This window comes from Pollachius pollachius, assembly GCF_949987615.1.
Source record: "Pollachius pollachius genome assembly, chromosome: 18".
NCBI lineage: Eukaryota > Metazoa > Chordata > Actinopteri > Gadiformes > Gadidae > Pollachius > Pollachius pollachius.
In genome coordinates this window covers 11,179,399-11,195,994 of record NC_136951.1, presented here as the reverse complement: position 1 = coordinate 11,195,994, position 16,596 = coordinate 11,179,399, and the positions used below count along the sequence as shown (strand labels likewise).

The following is a 16,596-nucleotide window of genomic DNA, read 5'->3' as shown; positions in this document are numbered from 1 at the left end:
ATTTACATAATCAAAAAATATATTTACAAAACAAATAATTTATTTTCATTATTATTAACATTAAACAACTATGGTCTGCTCTATATCAGCAGGGATTACTTTATTCAATCACATGGACATACTAAAAACATTTTTCATTTTCTAATTTTTCAACAACGATGGCCGGGTTTCATTTATGATGGTGGCTTATTCTACAATCCCCAAGACTTTTAACTTTATATTATATATGATGCAGTTCTTTATTATAGTTTTGTTTTCATGGCTTTGTTTTTAATCAAAGTCTTATTAGGTTTCACTGGCAGAGCCACTCACACACAGACTCACACACACAAACAAACCCAATTTATTTTTCAAATGTTTTATTAACTTCAATCATCTTTTTGCGATGGATGAATCCCTTATCACATAACAGATAAACGTGTATTGATTTTTGTCTCAATGTTTCTTCTACCTGGATACAAGTGAACCAAATAAAAAAGGCAAATGTAAAATAAATATTTATTATTTATTGATTTAGTTTTTTATTTATCTATATATTTTCTGCTTTATATCGATATTGCATTCCTCTTAGCGAGATAAGTGAATCACATTCAAGTTGTCATGCAAAGCCATGTTCATGTGATACATAAACTTTATTAAAGTGAAAGTGAAAGCCAACTTGCGTGGCTCTTGATGCCCAGGCCTTTAAGGCCCTTGCTTACTCAGTCACCTATAAACCATTAACTATATGACCTAACGTATATGTGTTTCCAACACTGTTTCGCTCAGGTTGATACTGTAGTGTCTGCACTTCTGTCTCCAACTATACTATCCACACCCCCTAGCTTTTGTCCTGATAGACAAAAAAGGCTCCGCCCCTTCTGCTGACCTGGGGCTTTCAGCATGGCCGGCTGCCAGAGGAGGCTTTAAAAGGGTGGGGGCCCGAACAACCAACATCACTCACATCAGGACCTCCCAAGGACATCCAAGCAAGGTGAGTCCCAGTCCCCTCTGTTGCCCCACACTCGGCCCGGGTAGCAGACCCCACACCACACACCGTCCCTCGGCTCCATCAGCACTGCTGACCACCCCAGGCTCCAGAGGCCCTAAGGCAATGGTTCTAATGGGTGCTGGGGGTTCATATCGCTGGGGAAAGGATTTCAACGAGGGCCTGAATCCAACGAGGGCCAGTAGAGGGCGAGATGGGGCACAACAGGAAGGGATAGTTAACTCTATTTCTCTGTAAACTATTTTTAACTACTATTCTGACTCTGAAGCTTTTAGTCCAGCGATTATGCATTCAGGTTTACCCTTTAACCTACTGTTAATATATAGCTGATATTTCTGTTTAATCAGACATAAAGCAGTTGAGAGGGCAGTTTTCCCCTCCACACAGTATATAGTAACCCAGGCATAATATTGCCTGTAATAAGCAAAACTAGACTGGGAGGAACATTGTGTAACTCTCCTTCTGCTTGATATTACAAGCTGTTCTATGGTGTTATGTTCAGTGAAACTTGATAACGTATACACAGGTTTTGGTTTGGTTTGTTTACCAAGTAGCCGGCAAACCAATGTGACCACTTTGTACATTGTTGTGTAAATTGAAGCCTTCTTTTACTGTGTAGTCCAGGTATGTCCCAATCTCTGAACAATTTCTCCTTCTCTTTTACAGCCAAAATGACTCACCACTGCACTAAGTTCTCCGGCCACTGGAAGGTGAGATTGAGGTCTTGAGGAAAATATACAAGGGTTTAACAGTTATTCAAACTATAGCATTCATAGTCTTCGTTGTGAAGTCACGAAAAATACAAGCAATATAGTTGAAGCATGGACACAAAGCTAAAGCAACCTTTCACTCAACTATCATTAGTTTCCAAATTTTGACAAAACCTTTTTCTTGCTCAGATCATTGTCTTCGACGAGGAGTGCTTCCAGGGCCGTCGCCACGAGTTCACCTCCGAGTGCTGCAATGTCATGGAGTTCGGCTTCGAGACCGTCCGCTCCCTGAGAGTGGAGAGTGGCGCGTAAGTTAACCCAGATACGCCCACGAAAAGCATTCAGAACACTACCATTAGTGCTACACATCTTCCATCAGTGCTAACAAAATACTGAGGAAATTACACAATACAACTGATTGGGGTCTTTATAATTAGTGGGTGTAGTGGTTAGTGTTTAGCCAAAAGATACATGGTTCGATCCCAATGTTTCCTGATCCCACCTATAGGCTCCTAGCTGGTCAGATCCTTGACCAATTCTTAAGGGCCATATATTTCACAAAATCCACTGTAAGGCACTTAGCATGACTTCCTTTCCCTGAATAAGTAGCCTAATGCACACTTCTCTTCCCCCTGTGTTTCTCCAGCTGGGTCGGTTACGAGCACGCCTCCTATCAGGGACAGCAGTTTGTCCTGGAGAGGGGCGAGTACCCCCAGTGTGATGCCTTCGGCGGAAGCAACGCCTACCACATCGAGAGGATGACCTCCTTCAGGCCCATTGCCTGCGCTGTGAGTCCAAATTATAACTTGAAACCGATATGCCTTTCCCTTTCATTACCATTGAGATGTATTCAATCTGCATCTAACCCAGACATACTGTACAAGCTGTTCACCAAATGACTTACCATTATGAAGTTAATAGAATCATGTAATCAATGGGAACTGTCTGTGTGTGTGTCTGTGTGTACAGAACCACAGGGAGTGCAGAATGACCATCTACGAGCGTGAGAACTTCCTGGCCCGCAAGGGAGAGCTGAGCGACGACTACCCCTCCCTGCAGGCCATGGGCTGGTGCAACAACGAGGTTGGATCTCTCAGGGTGCAGTCCGGAGCGTAAGTGTCCCCTCCCACCATCTCTCTCCCTCTCTCTCTTACTTTGACTTTCACTCAAATATTACGACTCACTCGTTGTGTTATCCTGGGTTTCACATGAGCCCTGTAGTACCCTCTTTCACAATAACCACGTTCACTACTACTTCCCTCTCTAACTGTCAAACGACTTGCTCTGATTTCCGTAACAGCTTTGTGTGCTACCAGTATCCCGGTTACCGTGGATACCAGTACATCATGGAGTGTGATCGTCACTGCGGGGAGTACAAGCACTTCAGGGAGTTCGGCTCCCACTCCCAGACTCCCCAGATCCAGTCCATCCGCCGCATTCAGCAGTAAACCCCCTCATGCAACCTTCTTCTCCTCTCCTCCCTAATGACCCCCCCCCCCTCCCAAATGATACCCCCTCCCCAACTGCTTTCGAAAAACGCTAAATAAATTGTCTTTCCAAAACATCACTGTTTTCCTCTTTAATCGGTTTGCTTCATTTGACTGAGTAATCTGATAGATAAATAAATAAATAAATAATAATAGATTAGGGTTAGACAGGTTTCAAGCAGATTGTTTCTGTTAGCTTGTTCAATGCAGCCTTATCAATTGTTAATTAATCAGTTTAGCACTGACGAATCGTTTGGATTCCGATTCTGAATGGGGTTAATGCCAGGTTAAGTTTGCTCATAATAGGAATGTGGTCTGGAATGACTATGTAATATAAATAAAATTAAGTAAATACAAGAAACAAAAAAAATAGTGGCTTAAAGGTATTGAATATAAAACCAATAGGTATATACACACACACACACACACACACACACACACACACACACACACACACACACACACACACACACACACACACACACACACACACAGTGCCCTGATAACAAAATGTTATCTGTGGAAGGCTAATATTAAGCAGAAGCACTATTGAGCCAAAAGTTTCTTTATTGTACAGTCACATGGTGTCCACTCAGAATGTAAGATAGGCAAAAACTAGTCAAAGTCAAAGCACCTATAACTGTAGTGAACAATTCTCATCGTCCAAAGTAGTGAATACAAAACATTAACTGTCTTTATCAATGTTCTGAAACAAAGACAAATCAAAGAGCACAAGCAATGCGATGATTTAATGTTTTGGTTGTTGCGTTTTTGATTACTTCTGAATTGTATGTGGAGAGTCAGTATGATGTCAACTTAACAAAAGAGACTCCATTTAAAATATGACTAGGTAGCAAAAATAAAGCATTTATGAAAGGCAGATAAAAACAAATGCATACATTATTTTTTTTCTAATTAGCTCACATTTTAATAATCTGCTATTTTCGTTGCCCAACAGGAGATGACGCTTATTTTCTATAATAAATAGCTTATTGGACATGAACTGAAATACATTGTTATAGCCACCCCATCAATGACCATGCATAAGGGCAACAATTTGGTTGTGGTGGGAGGAAAAAACGATTAACGCAAATATCCAACGGATGGTTGGAGCATATCATAGCAGTTCTCATTTTGATCCATTGCGCCCATGTCAACAACACGATTACGACGTGTAATTATGTTAGTTTAATGACTTGCCTACTGCACATATAAGCCTATGTGTCACTTAAGAAATCGCTAACAACATGTGTTGGCAAAATGATATCCCAATTAAAAATAGCCTAGGAAATGCTACGACTTATGGTACTACATCTTTTACCATGCAAAAGGATTTCCCGCGCCATTACATGCCATTATATAAAAACAATACAATTATTTGGATTAAACGTTGAACCGTCACAACAACAAGTGAATAATGAACGTAACACATGTATTCGGTTCCGCTCTGGTCATCATCCAGCTCCGCGTTTTGCGAGCAACTCCGCCGCAGTGGGAGGAAGTTAAACCACGAAGCAGGCTGTAGCCTACAACACACAGCTACTTAAATACATTCGAAACTATTGAAGCGGATTTCCAATGATACGTGCCATATACGAGCTAAAACAATCAAACTCTAGTAGTGGACGGCTAGTTTGCTAGATAAACGAATGGACGGCATACGAAGAGGCGTCCTTTTCCTGGCGATCGAATAGTGTTTCTCGCTCCAGTTGGCCGAAGCGTGCTGAACGCGTCGTAGTGCTTGGTTCTTACTTTATATTTTAAGGGAAGGATTACGTCGGGTACAGTGCAGAAGCGGAGACATCGTCACCATTTCGCAACTGATGAGCCGCTCACGACCCCGGTCTCCAGGTCCAACCGCCCTACGACTGTCAAACGACGGCGGAGAGGAGGAAGAAAAGTTATTGCGTTAACCAAGCGATCCAGTTTCTATGTTGGAACGCACCCCCCCACCACTCCATCACCACGCGTCACCGCCGCGCCACCCTCCCGCCGTCAGTCGCTCTGTGTCGGGTCTCCAAGCGAGGAGGGTCCCCCCCCAGCGCTCTGCTTAACGAGGCAATTATGGATTATTTCGTGCCGTGTTGCCAATCTTCATAAAACCTTTTGGATTTTTACGACCGTGCCTCTGAAGACTTGAAGACCTCCTCCCGGGTCGAGTCGCGGTTCCACCCGCTGGTGGCTGAACGTTATTACCGCACAACGCTGGCGGACGTCGAGCCAGGAGTCGTAGCTGCTAGCTGGCCACCTCAGGACACTACTTGCTACTAGCAACGAGGACGTTTTTAGGCGAACAGCACTGCATTTAAATAACTTAAAAAAAATACAAATTTTCCGAATGGTGGAACCGTGGGAGGTAATTTCCTACTCGCTGGCTAGCGAGTTAGCCTCCTCGTCCTCGCTAGCAGCCGTGCAGGCTAGCCCGTCGACTACCCACATATCGTTGTTTCCGACGGTATAGAAAGTAAATGGTCGGGCTACGTGTGGATGTAGCAGCTTGTTGTTGTGCGCTCGTCCCGACTCCCTGGACTGGACACCGTGCCAGGTCGCTCTGCTGAACAGCACCGTTCGGGAGAGCTTTCGGGTGATCGCTGAGCCGATAAGGAACATTACACAGGAAGCCAACAACGATGGCAACATAAACAACAGCCGTGCTGGGAATCTCTTCTTAACTTCAACACAACCCCTCTTAACGTGACTCACTGGCCGTGTTTGCACGTGTCTTTATTCAAGTTGAACGGAGCTGGGTTCTCTGGGTTTCGGGTTATTATCTGAGCGGACGGCCATCCACTGTTGATTTGTATTTTTGTCTGATTTTGTAAAACAATCGTTCCCCCATTTACAAACATCTACCCCCCTAGACGTACCGATCAGTTGGGCGCATCATTCATGGATGGACATTATTCCCAGTAGGACCTACGATGTCCAAGGACCTGTAGGACTGGACAGTGCTCCTCTGCTTACCCTCTTCTGAGAGCTACCTGGTCGAGGCAGAACCCATCGCCACCCAGCAGAGTCCGGGGCAGCGGTGGCCATTAACTTGATCGCAAGCTGCATTTGAATGCAACATTTGCATTGACATTTCACCGTTATGCCGTGTCACTGCGATGCCTGAGTCTCTGGGGAAATACAACTACTCTGACGACGACGAACACCCAGCAAGCAACCTATACAATCCACGTTCACTCATCAATGTCTCCCCCCTTCTCAGCCACACAATGATGTGTTTTGAAACGGAGTGTACCGAATAACACGCTTTTGAGCCAACGACATTCCGGCTGATGGTGTTCCCTGCCATCCACCAAGCTCTCCGTCATGCACATGGGCCCCGGGTGCTGGTAATATAAGGCGACATTCGTGTTTACAACCTCTTCAACCCATTCCCCGTGTGATATCTGGCATCGATTCGGTCGTCCGGGGCTGAAGATGGCGGACCTCGAAGCAGTGCTCGCCGATGTCAGCTACTTGATGGCGATGGAGAAGAGCAAGTCTACTCCAGCGGCCCGGGCGAGTAAGAAAATCATCCTCCCTGAACCCAGGTAACCAGATCTCCACCAGAACAGCACCGCGGTGCTCGTCCGTCAGTCATCCGTTTAACCAGTCATCCTAATAGTGTGGTGATCAAGGAGATGGATGCCCGATTTAACAGTCAGTGAGATGCTTTATTTATTAATTGAAATACGACATTTGAGCAATCAGTCGATGGAGAGAGAGAGAGAGATTTTTAAATAACATTAAATGTATGTGCTTCACTAACCCAGTGCTGCTTATAAGGCTAATTTGCATAGGTGTTCGTTCACTGTTAGTCTTTGACAGCTGGCTTTTTGCTGCTTAACCTGCTGCTTAAAAGCTCTGACGACGAGATGTGAAACTGGCTTCTCTAATGTCTGATATCCGACTGTATTTTCCTGAACAGAAGACGATTCAATCGTAGTCATATCTCCTCCCCCCCCGGCCTCGATATGACCAGTGGCCCAATTGGATGCAGTCCAAAAGGAATTACAGCGATACATTTATTTCATTTCATCAATTTATCTTCAACAATATAAAGGGCATTTGTCGTGCAAACCGCCATGTCATTGTACTAGAACTAGCTGATGCTCTCCATTCCGGGGTCAAGCTATGGCTGTTGGGTAACTTCAACTCGACCTTTTTTATCGTTCGCTTACTTTGCCACAAAATCAATCCGATGTCTCCTTAATTTTTTTATTGGTGTGCATTGTCTTGGTTCTGGGCTTCGACCAAGCTCTATATTTGACTTGTCTTAAGCGTTTTAAAGGTTTTGGCGTAGCAGTGTCATTTAAAAAGGATATCGATTGTTCCATTAGAATTTATGATGTGGTAGCATACAATTCTACTATACATTGGCTGACAGTAGATTCTCCTGTACCCCCATGTCGGATGTATTAATTTTTCTTGACCTATGCAGTGGACCCGTTTTGTGGACCCCATGTCACAAATGGTAATTTATCTTGTTCGAACATCTTGGTTCTAATTGTTTACAGGCTAGATTATATATAGGATTAGAAATCCAAGATTAGAGATTATGGATCAAGTTGGCCATTTTGCAATACGTATGCAATTCTCTGTAAGATCTGTTATGGTTATTACTATTCACCGTACTAGTATCAACACAGTGATGCAGAGGCCCCATTTGCCTTTCTGTAATCGTGTCCCCGCCTTGGTACTAGAGCATCAGTGCCAGAACCGGCTCACCAGGCTCCGGTGCCAGCAGCTCTGGCCAGATGTCTTCCCTTAACCCCTGACCGTCTCCACACTATACCCTTAACCATAGCAACCTCCTAATCGACAAATATTTGAACTTAACCAAATACCTAAACCAACCATTTTGAACTTTATACCAAGCGTAAAATATTTACAAGCTACTGACTAATCCTTCAACATCCTAATGTTGTTATTTAACTGTATGTAACTGAATGCCTGACACAAGAATAGCTTTTTTTGTTTTGCTAAGGAGACATCTCAAATATAGGCCTTATTTATGTTAAAATGTTTCCCCCACCTCCAATTATGGCAGTACAAATTCAAAACCTGGACTGAGGAAACCCCCATGCTGTGCACATTATCCAAAAACTTTGCTTTGGTGGCAATGCACTTGCATCTAGTAACGATTACTTGTGAAATGGCCAATCCTTGTTAAAGCTTAAACTAGATATGTACAGTTGATGAAAGGCTTATTTACATATTTGAAATAGTATGCAGTTGTGCTTTTTAATACACAAGAACAAGACTGTGGACCAGGGCTGCGTCATCTGCCTGTTTCCTTTCTAATTGCATAATAACTCTTCCTCCGTGTTTGGCATCAGGTTAAGTACTTAAATTAGTCCCCCTCTGTTGATGTTGTCCACACCTGTATTGCTACGCCCACAGCCTTAAGAAGCGACAACCCCGATAAAAGGAAGCTGTCTTTGACCATGAAGCGGTAAGATCTTCATGGTGGTCACTGAAGTAGGCCGATACCAGAAAACAGAAAAACTTCAATGGCCTCATATTGTATTGAGATTCAGTCAGGCTAGCACATTGGCCAACTGAGGCATAAAAATACATTTTGTTGTTGAATACACATGAAGCAAACTGTATAATATGTGTATATATATTGTTTTGGCTGTCGAGTCAATCGTAGCAACTCATTCATTTTTCATCATCAAGTCATTGTTTTTCTTATTACCTACTTCCTTTTAATGAGCTGATGATAGAAAATATATGCTTTCCCTCGTCACAACCATCACGGTCTAACACTCAAACCATTAGTTGACTTCCATTGTCCAAAAACAAATCACATTAGAACAAATTGGGCAGATCTTTCCTGTGGCTTTAGCCCTCAAAATTCACCGCACTCGCAGCACTTGTATTCCACATAAATGGGTACTTCTCCCATAATAATGGTTGTTTACAACTGCATGAATCATTAATGCAAACATCAACCTGGATTTATGCCTTTTAATAAAGTACAGAACAGAACTGGTTATCTCCTAGTAGACATTGCATATCCGGCTCACTCTCAGTTTGAATATGTACTATGAACATAGTATTACACATGTATAGCCCGCGTGCCTTCAGCCGTGTGTTTTGCGCCGGGTGCTTGGGGGGGGGGGGGGGCGCAGTTGGAGCTATCGTGGTGCTGCTACATTCTCCCAAGCACAAGGCCTTGCCTGCTGGCAGTGGGGTGAGACTTTGACAGCACAGTTGTAAGCAGTGGAGGTGCTGAGAAACGGGGAAGGGATGAGGGGAACAAGCTTTTGAACGTTACCCAGCAGAACTGAAATCATTCTGTGAAGACAGCATGAGCAAGAATAGGCGCTATTTCATGTATGGTAGTTTTTTTAGTTTGCGCGGTTACGCATTCTGACAACGTGGAGGTTGTACTGATGTGAGAGGGACCACTTTTAATAAAAGGCATGACCTCCTAATGCTGGAGCGTTAACTAGGCTGGAGTATTGGTTGCTATATTTTTGACATTTTAAGACATTAAGGATTTAAATACTACCTTACACTACCCTTTATTTTTTTATATATATATAATTATAAATAATTCACCAATTGTATCATGGTGAATTTAATCAATCCCTCTTAAATGATGGATAACCTTTGAATGAAAACTAATTTCTTGCAGACTTTCAATTAATCACCAACAGTTACATTTGCAGAACATGGTACTGATATGTGCCGATAATGCATTATGATAGGGACCAGTAGCAAGTGTAAGGCACGCTTTCGGTGGGGCTGGTATAATCACGGAAACTCCACGGGTATGGTCTAACCACGGACCAAATACTTAAACTGGTCAATGCTTGAAACTAACGCCAGATTACAAATCAAATAGTGAACATGTCTCATAACGCTGACATTAGCTGATGACACAAGGTATTCTGATTGGTTGGCCTTCACAAACACTCATCACAACAAGAAAACGTTGCTCGAACCAAGGTGCCAATAGTTGAATTTTGTCAATCCTTCCTCATGGACTCTTTGCTAAGGCCACCCCCCTCAAGTCCCAACACTACCGCACAGCAGCCAGCCCCCAGCAGTGATTTATTAACTTAAAATCAACAGAGGATATGCTGTTTGCTATACACTTCACCAGTGACAATCATTCAATTGTTCCATATAGTGTATCCAATAAAATGTACAACGATGTGCAAACTAGCATCGACAGCATTTAATAATTGTTTTTATTTATGGGTGGAAAGTGGTGTATATAACAATATTTCGTAGCAGTCAAGGTCCACCACAACAACCCGATCTAGAACCAAGTGTAACTGCACTTTACCACTGGCGTATTGCTTGCCAGTGAACATGCAGTGGCCTAGTTTCAATAACAAAAGTCTTTATTATGTCTTCTCCCTCCTTTTTCAATTTACAATAAACCAATATATCTATTATCAGTGTCTGATTGGATCGATATCTGGCTGTTCTTTTTTGGGTTTACCTTTTAATTCTAATTGGAAACACATCATTTGAGGAGAATGTGTTCCATTGAACCAGCTGATTTAAAGAATAACCAACAGCAGTTTTTGTGACCCAGTCCACATTGTGGGCAGAATTTGTATTTTAATGTTTTGGGAAAGCAAAATTAGAGGAAAATCTGTTTAGCTGCAACAGCTGTTGGAGGTTTGTTGCTAAGTTTAGTAATGGTTGCTACGTGACAGAAATATTCAGATCAAGTCAAATTATTCAAATTTTTTAATGTTTTGGTGGCAGATGGTTGGAATTTTCTCAGCATCACCAGCAATACAGAAGTGACAGTTACTGTGCTTGGTACCAACCAGTCTAGCAGACGTGGAAAATCCAAATGCATTACATTGTTTCTCACTTGTGTGGGAGAAGGCGAGGTTGCGGTAGCTTAAAATTTGTACGTTAGATGTTAAGGCACTAGTCATTTACTAAATGGTTAACTGGGCAAACAAACTCACTGCAACCAACATTTTACCCGTCATAAAGCATCTCCAAGTAAAGATACAGTCCTTATTCATTTATTGTGGGTTTAAGATTAGCTCCATCTCTTTGGTGCCATGCTACGTTGATGGTAGGCGTAACTGCAGTATCCGGAGGCCTATACCCACGGTGACCCCAGGGGTAGGCAGACTGCACAGTCAAATTCCTCCTGTTTGGCAGCTATGCTAACCACTATGCCTATATGACATAAATGTAGCTAGATGAGCACCTTTCTCCCAAGTTTGAATTGACTTCTCCAGAAGGCTACCCACGGAATTAATGTACATTGCTAATAAAACGAACAAACTTGGTATTGGAATTCCTAAAAGGCTATTTATACCCCATGTGTTGGGATGTTACAAAGCATCTGTTGATGGTGTTAGAGGCCGTCTGCACAGTCTTATATTTTTTTTGAATTAACTGTGCTTGTTCACTTAAAGCCTAAATATGTAAAAATTAAGCTCACTCGTAGTTTAAAATGACCCGTTCTTTGCCAGATTATCATATCTGTAGTCAAGGCTGATCGATAGTTATTTCAGTCATGTGATGTAATCGATAAATATCACATGATATCCTTGATATTTTCAAATAATACAGAATGCTGTCTAGCCTGCCCCTCTTTGTTTACATTCTTCTTTACAAACGTTCCCAAAACCCGTCCCACTCACGCCACTCAGCCAGCCGAGTGACGCTCCTTCGTGTCACACAGTTGCACAGCCAGTTGGAGTTGACAGAGAGCACTGTTATTGAAATTGAAATCAGAACTGGTGTATATTCAAATGAGGAACCTCATCACCTTTGCTATTTTGTGTGTGTGTGTGTGTGTCGGTGTCGGTGTCGGTGTCGGTGGGAGTGTGTCGGTTGGGGTGTGTGTGGGTGGGGGAGAGTTCTGTACAAAAATCCAGGTCCTTCAAACTCCTCCGCTCAGGTCACTCATCTTCACTTAGAGATCACCTAAATTAAACGCTGACGTCCACTGGTAACCTTGTTAGCGAATAAAGTTTTCATAGGGTGTTCACCTGGTAGCATTGTTAGTTAGTACATGTAGGTTTCATAGTGAGTTCACTACTGACATTTCTCTTTCAAGTAGATTTTTTAATTTGAGAGGCCTCAAAGTGTTTGTGTGTGTGTGTGTGTGTGAGTGTGTGTGCGTGCGTGCGTATGTGTGTGATGTGGTTGCAATGTAAATGGGGGGGGGTGCTAATTGATTCATTCTCCCCAGCTCAGGTCTAATTAACACCCTCTCCTGGGGTAGCGTGTAGTTCTCCCCTACTGGCCTCCCATGTGTCACCTTCCCTCCTTCCGTCCCCACAGTTTGATATTAACAGGGGACAGGTGGTGGAGGGGAGAGCCCTAAACCTAGGCTCGGATCCCGGGTGGAGGTGGAGTAGGCAGTGTCTTGAGCCTCTGGTATTGCTGCCGTTCTCTGGGAGTGAGCTACTGCTGTTGGCTCATAAAGGTTGTTTTTTTTCTTTCTGGATATTGTGTTTCCTTTTTTTTTTTAACCCGCTGCCATATCTCTTGTGTGTCTCCAGTATTCGCAGTGTGATGCAGAAGTACCTGGAGGAGAGGGATGAGCTGACGTTTGACAAAGTCTTCAACCAGAAAATAGGTAAGTCTCACTGCGATTCCAATCATCCAAGGGCTGAGCCGCCGTGATTTTGATTGTGGTTGAATCTGAATAAAAGTGGCACCTCTGTAAGGCTTCAATCTGTAACGTCTGTCAAGATAACCTGTTGCATAAACTGAACACAAATCCCAATTTTTTGTTTCAATCATGTTCACGGCTTACTGTTATGGTGAGTTTAAGTGGTTGTGTGTATATGCAACTTCAAAGATTCACCATTTGACTTTGATTGGAACATGGGCATTATTGCTGACAGTTTAGGCCTAAATATGGCAATCGTCTTAAGCACATTCAAGTTGACCTATTAATAGTGAAGTGTTTTGAACAACAAAGCTGTTGTAATAGGCTCTGCTTCCTGGCTAGTTGGTAGCAGGCTAAACCGTTTTCCTCGGTCCAGCTGACTTTTTCAAACAGGGTATTGGGGGGTTAACAGTCTATGCACGCACCTATTCCCTGGACGCTTTCACAACAGTCGCTTATTATGAGTGACCTTTATTCTGACGCTTTTGATTTAAATGTTACTTCTACAGATTTTAAATGAAAGGAGCAGATTTGTTGGGTCCAACAGATGGAAACAAGCTAGCTATCTAGCGTTCCCCATAAACAAAAACTACAAATCTGAACTACAAATCGGTGCAAACTAACTTACCCCATAGGACTGCTCCAAATTGTGTACTGATAGATGGGTACACAGATAACTCTAAAAGATAATGTGTTTGCATTGCCAAAACAAAATAATTCAACAATTATGTGACATGTGCACCGAATGACTCCACAAGAGCTGAGGATTAAAGGGGTGAGTTTGTGGCGGTTCCCATTATTTTATTTTTTTTGACTCTTAGAAACGTGGAACCAATTTTATCAGCAAATGATAACGCTGTAGTTTGCTTGAAATGTTCCATTATTTTACGGCCCAGTCGGCACCCCTCTCTGTGACTCTTTGTCTTCCAGGGCTGACAAAACAACTCATCTTCTCCTTTTTGTATTTATAGAAAAGAGAACATTTATGCCGTTTGTAGTCCCCAACAGCTTGACCTCTGATGGAAAGCCAGACCTAACAAACATACAACGAAAGCGAAAATATACCAATTGTCACCACGAAGAATACAACCAGTTATTCTTGAACACAAAGCTCGTGGTTACTCGGAAAGGCTACGTGTACAAGAACAATTTGTTACAAAATGTAATTTGTGAATCAGTATTTATTGAATAATTAATAAGACTGGGTCAAAATCTCTCTAAATACCAAACAGAGCTGATGGCGGGCTAGGCCGGGGCTCACGATCCTGCTCTTTTGCCTCCATTCTCTGCTCTGTCCAGAGAATATCAATGTGGACCGACGGCCTTTAGCCCACGGGGTCGCCTGGTTCTTGCCAAGTCGTTACTTTTCGTTGGCCAACCGCCTTAGCCGTCAGTGTTTATGATGTCACACGTTTTAGGGGATTAGATGTGGACCTGGTCCCACGGTTTTTTGAGATCTGATTGGCCCATGCCATATGTAGCCGAGAACTTTCATTGAACATGCCCCACAGCGCGGGCCCCGCATCCTCTCATAGCGAAACACCAGTGGGTGAGGGTGAGGTGTTGTTGGCTTTTTTCAGAAATACAGTGTCCGTGTCAGTAAACAGGACACTGGTGTTGCACTTTTGGAGTTCTGCAGGCCGATACAAGTTTGAAACCACACTTTCGTCCTGTGAACTGCTTGTAGTAGTAATGGTAGGTGGGTAGGCTGCATATGACAAAGTGGGCCTTTTAGATGCATGCTAGACTGGTGGTGGGCGGATAGATCTGCCTCTGCTGAAGGGTAGGATGTGGGCAGATCCGCTTATGGGAGCACACATGAACCGATGTGCAGGTTTAATATCACTGTTCACTTGCCACAGCCAAGGATGCAGTGTAGGGGAAAGTACATGAACACAGGCTAGAACGTAGTTTGATTTATGCTTCTCCACCCTGGCCCTCTTTTTTATTAAAATGATACTGATGAATGATTTTGTTTCCGTGCTTGATGGGTGTTTTGTGTTGAGGGCTTATTCTCAATTAAAGTCAATCGTTATCTGTAGGGTGGAACCATTTTCGGTGAGAGAACCACTGTTCCATGAGCTAACCTACTTGTTTAAACTGATTATGCAGAGTGATTCAATTTGCTCCAGTATATCTGGGAATTATTGCAGCGCCATTGACAGATGATAAACATCTTGAGGTAAGCTCTGTGTTGATGTTGGGTTGCCATTGGAATCATGCGCTGCTACGCGCCACTGATCAAGCATACATGTCATTGTCGGGTGTTTTCTTTTTGTTAGGTTTACTCTGGTCAAACGGTGTAGTGCTAACAAACTGTTCGGGGGGCGTGGTAGTGGAGCATTCTCTTTTTGTCTTCCCACCTTCTCACACCATCGGAAGTATAGTTTGATCTGAGCCTATGATTCCACCAGGACATACCCCGATTGATTAAGTCAATTTTCCTCATAATGATCACTTAGTTCGACCGACATGTTTTCTTTTAACATCAGCGAGAATCTGAGGTGTCTGAGGTGGCGTGTCTGCTATGCGTCCAACTTAAGCCACAGCCGCCTTACAGCGGTTCAGTGTGCCGTCACCTGTTTCCTGTCCCCCCCCCCCCCCCCCCAACGCCTTGGTTCCAACGGCTCCAACAGTCCTCCTCATCCGCCGTTGTCACGCGGAGAGTGTGGTGGTGAGTGAGTGTACCTGGGGACCCGTGCTCGCCCCTCCAGGCATCTTCTAGGTTTACTTACTGTTCCCGGCCTCGGTGCCCCCCCAGGAGAGTTGGGGGACTGCGGTAATTCTCGCTCACTCGCTCGTCTCGCCCTGCCGTCGCTCGGGCACCGCCGCTGCCGATGCTTCACGTTTCTCGCCGCGCTGCATCTCGCTGTACCCGAGTCGTCAAGACAACAAGGGGCACAGCGTAGCCTGCTACGGCTAATCCTTGAGTCACATTCTTCAAGTCATTATCTTTCAACCTTTCTTTTCAAAGAGTTCTCCTGTTCCCCTCTGACTGACTTTGTCAGGTTTTGCACGTGTTTTTTTTTTAATATATATCGGATACTGCCGATTTTATGAAGGAAAAAACAATAGTGGAAATAACATGGTAGCATAGCGAGAACCATTTGGAAGTAGATGGTACTTTCATACCACCATGCAGTGTCTGGATTGTGGCTAGGCTTAAATTTTAAACAGCAGTTATACATATTTGTCTATCTACCTCTCTCCTCTACCACCACCAGACTTGTTCATCCTTTTTCAGTAATGGTTAATATTGGAAATTGGAAATGGAAGAGGAGAGAGGTAGATAGATAAATATGTATAACTGCTGTTTAAAATTTAAGCCTAGCCACAATCCAGACACTGCATGGTCATGTCAATCAAGGTGCACTTTACTTTAAAGGCTGCTGCAAGGCAGCCTCTATGTAGTTAACTTAAACAGATTTCACAAAGAAGCTGGCTATTAGCCGATAACTAGCCCAACGGTGCTTGTCAGCAGGATAAATGTGTCGTAAATTTTTTCGTTTTACCTGGCCTTGTTGACAAAGAGCCAAGCTCAATCCACTGCAGCCTCATCCTTTCACTTGATAATCATGCTTTACTGCCGGGAGCTTTGTCGCGACTAGCATGAATTAGCATTGTGTTGGACCAGTCTTTCAGTACTGGAACTACCACTGGGGTTTCAGAGTTCAAATGCAATTGCAAAACCAACGTCATAAGTCTATCATGGTTCACGCTCACCGTCCAAGGCTGCCTTACTCCATTGAAAAGGTCTGCAACCCTGCATTGTAAACATTCATTGCATACGTTTTTTGTAGTGCAATG

General features: G+C 43.4%; 2 protein-coding genes across 2 annotated transcripts in view; both read left to right on the top strand.

Moving 5' to 3' along the window:
- Nucleotides 1–1,594: 1,594 nt before the first annotated feature.
- On the top strand, nt 1,595–3,146 carry cryba4 (crystallin, beta A4; the record flags this gene model as incomplete). Its single annotated transcript, XM_079755859.1, has 5 exons — nt 1,595–1,698; nt 1,888–2,006; nt 2,345–2,486; nt 2,668–2,810; nt 2,999–3,146. The coding sequence occupies exons 1-5, from the start codon at nt 1,615–1,617 to the stop codon at nt 3,144–3,146; spliced, it is 636 nt and encodes a 211-aa protein (XP_079611985.1). The 5' UTR covers nt 1,595–1,614.
- Nucleotides 3,147–4,627: 1,481 nt separating this feature from the next.
- Nucleotides 4,628–16,596, top strand: part of grk3 (G protein-coupled receptor kinase 3) — a 39,787-nt gene continuing 27,818 nt past the window's right edge. The window contains exons 1-2 of the mRNA XM_079755815.1: nt 4,628–6,724; nt 12,677–12,753. Coding sequence (XP_079611941.1) covers nt 6,612–6,724; nt 12,677–12,753 — 190 coding nt within the window. The 5' untranslated portion in view covers nt 4,628–6,611. The remainder of the gene's footprint in view (nt 6,725–12,676; nt 12,754–16,596) is intronic.